Source organism: Hemitrygon akajei, chromosome 29 (genome assembly GCF_048418815.1).
Source record: "Hemitrygon akajei chromosome 29, sHemAka1.3, whole genome shotgun sequence".
In the NCBI taxonomy this organism is placed as follows: Eukaryota; Metazoa; Chordata; class Chondrichthyes; order Myliobatiformes; family Dasyatidae; genus Hemitrygon; species Hemitrygon akajei.
Window position 1 is genome coordinate 503,746 of NC_133152.1, and position 9,415 is coordinate 513,160.

Sequence of the window (9,415 nt, forward strand, 5' to 3'; positions counted from 1 at the left end):
TTGGAATGCTGGCCTTTATAAATCAGAGCATTGAGTACAGAAGTTGAGATGTAATGTTAAAATTGTACAAGGCATTGGTAAGGCCAAATTTGGAATATTGTGTACAGTTCTGGTCACCGAATTATAGGAAAGTTATCAATAAATTAGAGAGAGTGCAGAGACGATTTACTAGGATGTTACCTGGGTTTCAGTACTTAAGTTACAGAGAAAGGTTGAACAAGTTAGGTCTCTATTCATTGGAGTGTAGAAGGTTGAGGGGGGATTTGATCGAGGTATTTAAAATTTTGAGAGGGATAGATAGAGTTGACGTGAATAGGCTGTTTCCATTGAGAGCAGGGGAGATTCAAATGAGAGGACATGTTTTGAGAGTTAGGGGGCAAAAGTTTAAGGGAAACAAGAGGGGGTATTTCTTTACTCAGAGAGTGATAGCTGTGTGGAATGAGCTTCCTGTAGAAGTAGTAGAGGCCAGTTCAGTTGTGTCATTTAAGGTAAAATTGGATAGGTATATGGACAGGAAAGGAGTGGAGGGTTATGGGCTGAGTGCGGGTAGGTGGGACTAGGTGAGATTAAGAGTTCGGCACGGACTAGGAGGGCCAGAATGGACTGTTTCTGTGCTGTGATTGTTATATGGTTATATGACCAGCTTTCCCACAATTATAACACGTAAAGTTGGGAACCTTCCTGCCAGCCTGTTTTTACTCCTCCTTACCTCTTCCATTAGCACCCGGTTTATTCTCTGCCTTAGCCGGTGGGCTTTCTCTGCCATCCCTACTGCCTTTCTGGTAGCTCTTATTTAGGGAAAACTTTGTTTTGTGGGTTAAGGCATACTCGTCTGCTAACTTGGCAGTCGCAGAGAGAGTCACTGTCTCCTTCTCATCCAAGTACGTCTTCATACTCTCAGGGATACAACTTTTAAATTGCTCCATCAGTATTAACTGTAACAGTTTATCATAATCTCCAACGACCCCTTTTGAGGCGCACCAACGCTCACAACACATTTGCATCTCACGGGCAAACTCCAAATACATGTGATTCAACGGCTTTCTCAAGTTCCGGAACTTTTGCCGGTATGCCTCTGGCACCAACTCGTTTCAATACAGCCCTTTTTACTTCCTTGTAATCCTTAGACTCATCTATAGACAATGCCGAATACGCTTGTTGAGCCTTCCCCCTAAGTACGCTCTGTAACAGAACAGCCCATTTCCCCTTAGGCCAGTTCTGATTCATAGCCACTTTCTCAAAATGAAGGAAGAACTTATCGACATCCATCTCCTCGAATGGAGGTACTAACTGGATCTCCTGACCAATCTTGAACCCCTCATTTGGGTCCCTTCCCTGCGATGCCTTTAACCTCTCCATTTCCAGCGCAAACTGCCTCTCTTTCTCTCTGTCCTCCCTCTGCCTATCAGCTTCTTCCCTCTGCCTTGCAGCTTGTATCTCCTTTATCCAGAGTATCTGGAGCTCATGCTTTCTTTCCTCCTTCTCCGCAGCCAACCTTAATCTTTCTGTATCTGAAGCTCACCCTCGACTGGTTTTTTCTCAGGGAACAGGTCCAATACATCCGACGTCAACACACCCTCGGATACGTAATGCACAGCTATTGCTCTCTGTATATCCACCTTGGTCATCGATGATTTCACCGCCGAGAGATTTAATCGTTTGGCAACGCTCACCAATTCCGCCTTCCTGGCCTCCTCTAATGCCCCCGAAGTCGGGTCTTTTAAAAATTTGACAATTTCCATCTCTGCTGGTTTCCCATCTGGTTATCCACACAACCAGATTAGATAAGGGACTTTTATCCCGATTCACTGGCCCCCCAATTTGGTAATGAAATCCCGGAGACGTGGCCCCCATTTGTTACGTACCCCGTAACTGGGTGTCTGACCAGCAGAGAAAGAAGAATCCGTTGGAGTCTGGTGGTAGCAAACTAAAGGCGTTTATTAGTAAACTACACAATACAATATCAAAAATGCAAATATACATATAAAACAAGTTAGTAGTAATAAACCTAAAAGTGTAGGAATAATAATAATCAATAATAAACAAGCTCTATCGATGTCTAGGGGTAAATGAATTGACATAGGAAAGTATAGAGTTGAGTTCATAAATGCTGAAGTAGTTATGGTTGTTCTGTTCAAATCGTTGGAGAGAGAGAGAGGGCGAGATGTAACAGCAACAGTTGCGGCAGGCAAACCTTTTTTTGGCTTTCTTAATCCGTCGCTTTGTTGTGGTCATTCAGTTATGACCCCTCTGGTATTCAGCTAGACCGTTCTTCTGTGGTGGACTCGTCACTCTGGCATGAGTGGACACACACACACAAGTCCCCACCGGCCCTGCTGTAACACTGTGAGCTTTACTGACCGATCTCCTGGTTCGGTCTCCGAAGCCCCCACCTTTCTGTGGGTTCCCAACACTCGGTCAGTGTCCACTGGTGTGTCTGAAGGGTGTCTCTCCAGACCTGTCTTTTATCCCCACTCACGGGGTCTCAGCTATCCATCAACTCTGAATGATTGTGTCCATCAAATCAGGCCACTCCTGCTATCTCCTGAGGAATGTTAACGAGCAAAGTACAGTCCTTTGGTAAATAATCCAGGAAGCGACATAATATAGTATATCAACGGTCTCGCTCCCCCTCTTCTCTGTAGCAAATGTTCTTGTCTGGTGTGTGTGTCTCTCTCTCTCTCTCCCTCTCTCCCCCCCTCTCTCCCCCCCTCTCTCCCCCCCTCTCCCCCCCTCCTCCCCCTCTCTCCCCCCTCTCTCTCCCCCCCTCTCTCCCCCCCTCTCTCCCCCCCTCTCTCCCCCCCTCTCTCCCCCCCTCTCTCCCCCCCTCTCTCCCCCCCTCTCTCCCCCCCCTCTCTCCCCCCCTCTCTCCCCCCCTCTCTCCCCCCCTCCCTCCCTCTCTCTCTCCCCCTCCCTCCCCCTCCCTCCCCCTCCCTCCCCCTCCCTCCCCCTCCCTCCCCCTCCCTCCCCCTCCCTCCCCCTCCCTCCCCCTCCCTCCCCCCCTCTCTCCCTCTCTCCCTCTCTCCCTCTCCCCCTCTCTCCCTCTCTCCCTCTCTCCCTCTCCCCATCTCCATCTCCATAACAGCAGCAATAGTTCGTAGTTCTCAGGAGGGGGGATTGGGAATGGTTAACTCTGCACCCCATTGACCATCAGCTCTGTTCATCACTCATAACAAACCATATCCTTAGCTTACTGTGCTCAGTGTCAATAACCATATCCTTAAACAACCGCCTTTAGTGTCTATAATGCTATCCTTAGACAACAGTGTTCAATGTCTATAACCCTGTCCTTGTGCAACCCTGGTCATCGTCTATCAGCCTATCCTTGACCACCGTGTTCTGCATCTATGACCCTATCCGTAGACAACACTGTTCAGCGTCCATAAACCCATTCTTGGACAAACGTGTACAGCATCTATCAACGTTCCTTAGGCAACCGTGATCAACATTTATAACCTTATCCTTATACAACCATGTTCAGCATCTAACACAATATCATTAGACAACCACGTGTCTACAACCCTAACCTTGAGCAACCGTGTTAAGCGTCCATAAGCCTATCCTTGGACATCCATGTTCCCTATATAGGGTTTGACATCGAAAACCCTATACTTAGTCAACGGTGTTCAGATTCGAAAACCCTATCTATAGACAACTGTGTCTTCAGTGTCTATAACGTTATCCTTAGACAACAGTGTTCAGCGTCATTATCCCTATACTTAGACAAACCTACTCCGAGTCTATAACCTCATCCCTGGACAAAAATTTTTAGCGTCTATAACCCTATTCGTAGAGAACCATGTTGAGTGTCCATAACCCTGTCGTTAGTCAACAGTGTTCAGAGTCTATAACCCTATCCTTAGAGAATCATGTTGAGTGTCCATAACCCTATCCTTAGAGAATCATGTTGAGTGTCCATAACCCTATCCTTAAACAATAATGTTCACTGTCCATCACCGTATCCTTAGACAACCACACTCAGCGTCTATCACCCTATCCATAATCGGCCATATTCAGCGTCTGTAACCCTATCCTGAGACAACCAGATACAGTGTCTATATCCCTATCCTTAGACAGCCGTGTTGAGCGTCTATAACCCTATCCCTATACGTCAAAATTCAGCGTCTACAACTCTATCCTTAGACAACCGTATTCCGATACTATAACCTTATTCTTGGACAAAAGTGTTCAGCGTCTATAACCCTATTCTTAGAGAACTATGTTGAGTGTCCATAACCCAGTCCTTAAAACAATAATGTTCACTGTCCATCACTGTATCCTTAGACAACCACGTTCATCGTCTATAACCCTATCTGTACACAGCCATATTCAGCATCCATAACCCTATCCTTAGACAGGAATGTGGAGCGTCAATAACACAATCCTTAGACAACCTTGTTCAGTATCTATAACCCTATCCTTGGAGAACTGTGCTATGTGTCTCTAACCCTATCCCTCGACAATTGTTTAAGCCTGCATAACCCTATCCTTAGAAAACCCTGTTCAGTGTCTGAAACCCTATCCTTGGACAACAATGTTTATCTCCATTACCCTATCCTTAGACAGCCGTGTTCAGTGTCTATATCCCTATACTTACAAACATCCCGAGACAAACATGTTCAGTGTCTATAACCATATCCTTAGACTACTGAGTTCAGTGTCAATAACCGTATCCTTAAACAACCTTCTTTAGTGTCTATAAAGCTATCCTTGGACAACAGTGTTCAATGTCTATAACCCTATCCTTGGACAGACGTGTTCAGTGTCTGTAACCCTATATTTGGACAAACATGTTGAGTATCTTTTACCCCATCCTCGGACATCCGTGTTCAGTGTTTATAAACCCATGCTTGGACAACCCTGTTCATCGTCTATAACCTTATCCTTGACCACAGAGTTCAGCGTCTATGTCCCTATCCGTAGACAACACTGTACAGCGTCCATAATCCCATTCTTGGACAAACGTGTTCAGCATCTATCAACATTCCTTAGGCAACCATGTTCAGCATTTATAACCCTATCCTTACACAACCATGTTCAAAGTCTAACACAATATCCTGAGACAACCATGTGTCTACAACACTCTCCTTGGGCAACTGTATTAAGCGTCCATAACCCGATCCTTAGAAAACCCTGTTCAGTGTTTATAAACCTACCCTTCAACAACCGTGTTCAGTGTCCCTAACCCTATCCAGAGACATACGTGTTCAGAGTCAATAACCCTATCGTTGACAGCGGTGTTCAGTGTCCATAACCCTATCTTTAGACAACTGTTCTCAGTGCCTATAACCCTATCCTTACACAAAGAGTTTCAGTGTCTATAACACTATCCTTAGACAACCATGTTCAGTGTCAGAACCCGTCATTTGACAACCATTTCCAGTGTTTATATCCCGAAACTTAGACAAACTTCTTCAGTGTCTATAACCATATCCTTAGACAACTCTGTTCAGTGTCAATAACCATATTCTTAAACAACCGTCTTAAGTGTCTATAACGTTATCCTTAGACAACAGTGTTCAATGTCTATAACTCTATCCTTGCACAACCGTTTTCAGCGTCTATAACCCCATCCTTAGATATCCGTCTTCACCGTCATTAACCCTATACTTAGACAACCCTATTCCGAGTCTATAACCCCATCCTTGGACAAAAATGTTCAGAGTTTATTACCCTATCCTTAGAGAACCATGTTGAGTATCCATAACCCTGTCCTTCGATAAATGTGTTCAGAGTCTATAACCCTATCCACTGACATCCATATTCAGCATCCATAACCCTATCCTTAGGCAACCATATACAGTGTCTATATCTGTATCCTTAGACAGCTGTGTTAACCCTATCCCTATACATCCGTGCTCAGCGTCTATAACTCAATACTTGAGAACCGTGTTGAGTGCCCATAACCCTGTCGTTAGTCAACAGTGTTCAGAGTCTATAACCCTATCCTTAGAGAATCATGTTGAGTGTCCATAACCCTATCCTTAAACAATAATGTTCACTGTCCATCACCGTATCCTTAGACAACCACACTCAGCGTCTATCACCCTATCCATAATCAGCCATATTCAGCGTCTATAACCCTATCCTGAGACAACCAGATACAGTGTCTATATCCCTATCCTTAGACAGTCATGTTGAGCGTCTATAACTCTATCCTTAGAGAACCATGTTGAGTGTCCACAACCCTGTCCTTAGAAAACCATGTCCAGAGTTTATAACCCTATCCATTGACATCCATATTCAGCGTCCATAACCCTATCCTTAGATAACCATATACAGTGTCTATATCCTTATCCTTAGACAGCCGTGTTGAGCGTCTATAACCCTATCCCTATACATCAAAATTCAGCGTCTACAACTCTATCCTTAGACAACTGTATTCCGATACTATAACCTTATTCTTGGACAAAAGAGTTCAGCGTCTATAACCCTATTCTTAGAGAACTGTGTTGAGTGTCCATAACCCAGTCCTTAAAACAATAATGTTCACTGTCCATCACTGTATCCTTAGACAACCACGTTCATCGTCTATAACCCTATTTGTACACAGCCATATTCAGCGTCCATAACCCTATCCTTAGACAGGAATGAGGAGCGTCAATAACACAATGCTTAGACAACCTTGTTCAGTATCTATAACCCTATCCTTGGAGAACCGTGCTATGTGTCTCTAACCCTATCCCTCGACAATTGTTTAAGCCTCCATAACCTTATCCTTAGAAAACCCTGTTCAGTGTCTGAAACCCTATCCTTGGACAACAATGTTTAGTCTCCATTACCCTATCCTTAGACAGCCGTGTTCAGTGTCCCTAACCCTATCCAGAGACATAAGTGTTCAGAGTCAATAACCCTATCGTTGACAGCGGTGTTCAGTGTCCATAACCCTATCGTTAGACAACTGTTCTCAGTGCCTATAACCCTATCCTTACACAAAGAGTTTCAGTGTCTATAACACTATCCTTAGACAACCATGTTCAGTGTCAGAACCCATCATTTGACAACCATTTCCAGTGTTTATATCCCGAAACTTAGACAGACTTCTTCAGTGTCTATAACCATATCCTTAGACCACTCTGTTCAGTGTCAATAACCATATTCTTAAACAACCGTCTTAAGTGTCTATAACGTTATCCTTAGACAACAGTGTTCAATGTCTATAACTCTATCCTTGCACAACCGTTTTCAGCGTCTATAACCCCATCCTTAGATATCCGTCTTCACCGTCATTAACCCTATACGTAGACAACCCTATTCCGAGTCTATAACCCCATCCTTGGACAAAAATGTTCAGAGTTTATTACCCTATCCTTAGAGAACCGTGTTGAGTATCCATAACCCTGTCCTTAGATAAACGTGTTCAGATTCTATAACCCTATCCTTAGACAACCGTGTTTAGCATCTAGAACGCTATACTTGGACAACAGTGTTTAGTGTTTATAAACCTACCCTGGGACAACTGAGTTCAGCGTCTATAACCCTATCCATACACAGACATATTCAGCGTATATAACCCTATTCTTAGACAACCATATACAATGTGTCTATATCCCTAACCTTAGACAGGCATGTGGAGCGTCTATAACACAATCCCTGGTGTCATGGATTATTGATTATCTGACTGGCAGACCTCAGTACATGCACTTGCAGCACTGTGTGTCAGACAGAGTGGTCAGCAGCACTGGGGCTCCACAGGGTTCTGTTCTGTCTCCTTTTCTCTTCAACAGCTACACCTCGGACTTCAACTACTGCACAGAGTCTTGCCATCTTCAGAAGTTTTCTGATGACTCTGCCATAGTTGGATGCATCAGCAAGGACGATGAGGCTGAGTACAGGGCTATGGTGAGAAACTTTGTCACATGGTGTGAGCAGAATCATCTGCAGCTTAATGTGAAAAAGACTAAGGAGCTGGTGGTGGACCTGAGGAGGATTAAGGTGACACCTATTTCCATCCAAGGGGTCAGTGTGGACATGGCGGAGGATTACAAATACCTGGGGATACGAGTGGACAATAAACTGGACTGGTCAAAGAACACTGAGGCTGTCTACAAGAAGGGTCAGAGCCGTCTCTATTTCCTGAGGAGACTGAGGTCCTTTAACATCTGCCGGACGATACTGAGGATGTTCAACCAGTCTGTGGTGGCCAGTGCTATCATGTTTGCTGTTGTGTGCTGGGGCAGCAGGCTGAGAGTAGCAGATACCAACCGAATGAACAAACTCATTCGTAAGGTCAGTGATGTTGTGGGGATGGAACTGGACTCTCTGATGGTGGTGTCTGAAAAGATGATGCTGTCCAAGTTGCATGCCATCTTGATCAACGACTCCCATCCACTCCATAATGTACTGGTTAGGCAGAGGAGTACATTCAGCCAGAGACTCATTCCACCGAGATGTAACACTGAACGTCATAGGAAGTCATTCCTACCCGTGGCCATCAAACTTTACAACTCCTCCCTCAGAGTGTCAGACACCCTGAGCCAATAGGCGGATCCTGGACTTATTTTTTCCACTTAGCATGATTAACTTATTATTACTTAATTATTTATGGTTTTATATTGCAATATTTCTTCACTATTCTTGGTGGTGCGGCTATAATGAAACCCAATTTCCCTAGGGATCAATAAAGTATGTCTGTCTGTCTGTCTCAGACAACCATGTTCAGCGTGTATAACCTTATCCTTAAACAACCGTGTTCAGTGTCTATAACCTTATCCTGAGACAACCTTGTTCAATATCTATAACCCAATCCTTGCAGAACCGTATTATGTGTGTCTAACCTAAGCCTTCAACAACCACTGTAAGCATCCATAACCCAATCCTCAGAAAACCCTGTTCAGTGTCTATAACTCTATCCTTGGACAACAATGTTTAGTCTCCATAACCCTATCCTTAGACAACCATGTTCAGCATCTTTATCTCTTACGTTAGACAAACGTGTGAAGCATCTAAAACCCTATCCTTAGACATCCTTGTACAGTGTCACCAACCCTATCCCTAGACAACTCTATTCCGAGTATCTAACACCCTCCTTGGACATAAGTGTTCAGCGTCTATAACCCTATCCTTGGAGAACTGTGCTGAGTGTCAATAGCCCTATCCTTAGACAAAAATGTTCAGTGTCATCAGCATATCCTTAGGCAACCACGTTCAATGTCTATAAACCTACCCGTACACAGCCATATTCAGCATCTATAACCCTATCCCGAAACAACCAGATACAGTGTCTATAACCCCATCCCTAGACAGCCATGTTGAGCGTCTATAACACAATGCTCAGACAACCAGGTTCAGCGTATAAAACCTTACCCTTAGACAACCGTGTTAAGCGTCCATAACCCTATCGTTAGAAAACACCGTTCAGTGTCTATCACCCTATCCTTGCACAACAACACTTAGTCTCCATAACACTATCTTT

General features: G+C 44.3%; 1 protein-coding gene across 1 annotated transcript in view; it reads left to right on the forward strand.

The window, feature by feature from the left end:
• Positions 1-8,502, forward strand: part of LOC140718550 (centrosomal protein of 72 kDa-like) — a 42,383-nt gene extending 33,881 nt beyond the window's left edge. Inside the window, exon 7 of the mRNA XM_073032507.1 lies at positions 7,728-8,502. Coding sequence (XP_072888608.1) covers positions 7,728-7,784 — 57 coding nt within the window. The 3' untranslated portion in view covers positions 7,785-8,502. The remainder of the gene's footprint in view (positions 1-7,727) is intronic.
• Positions 8,503-9,415: the final 913 nt, after the last annotated feature.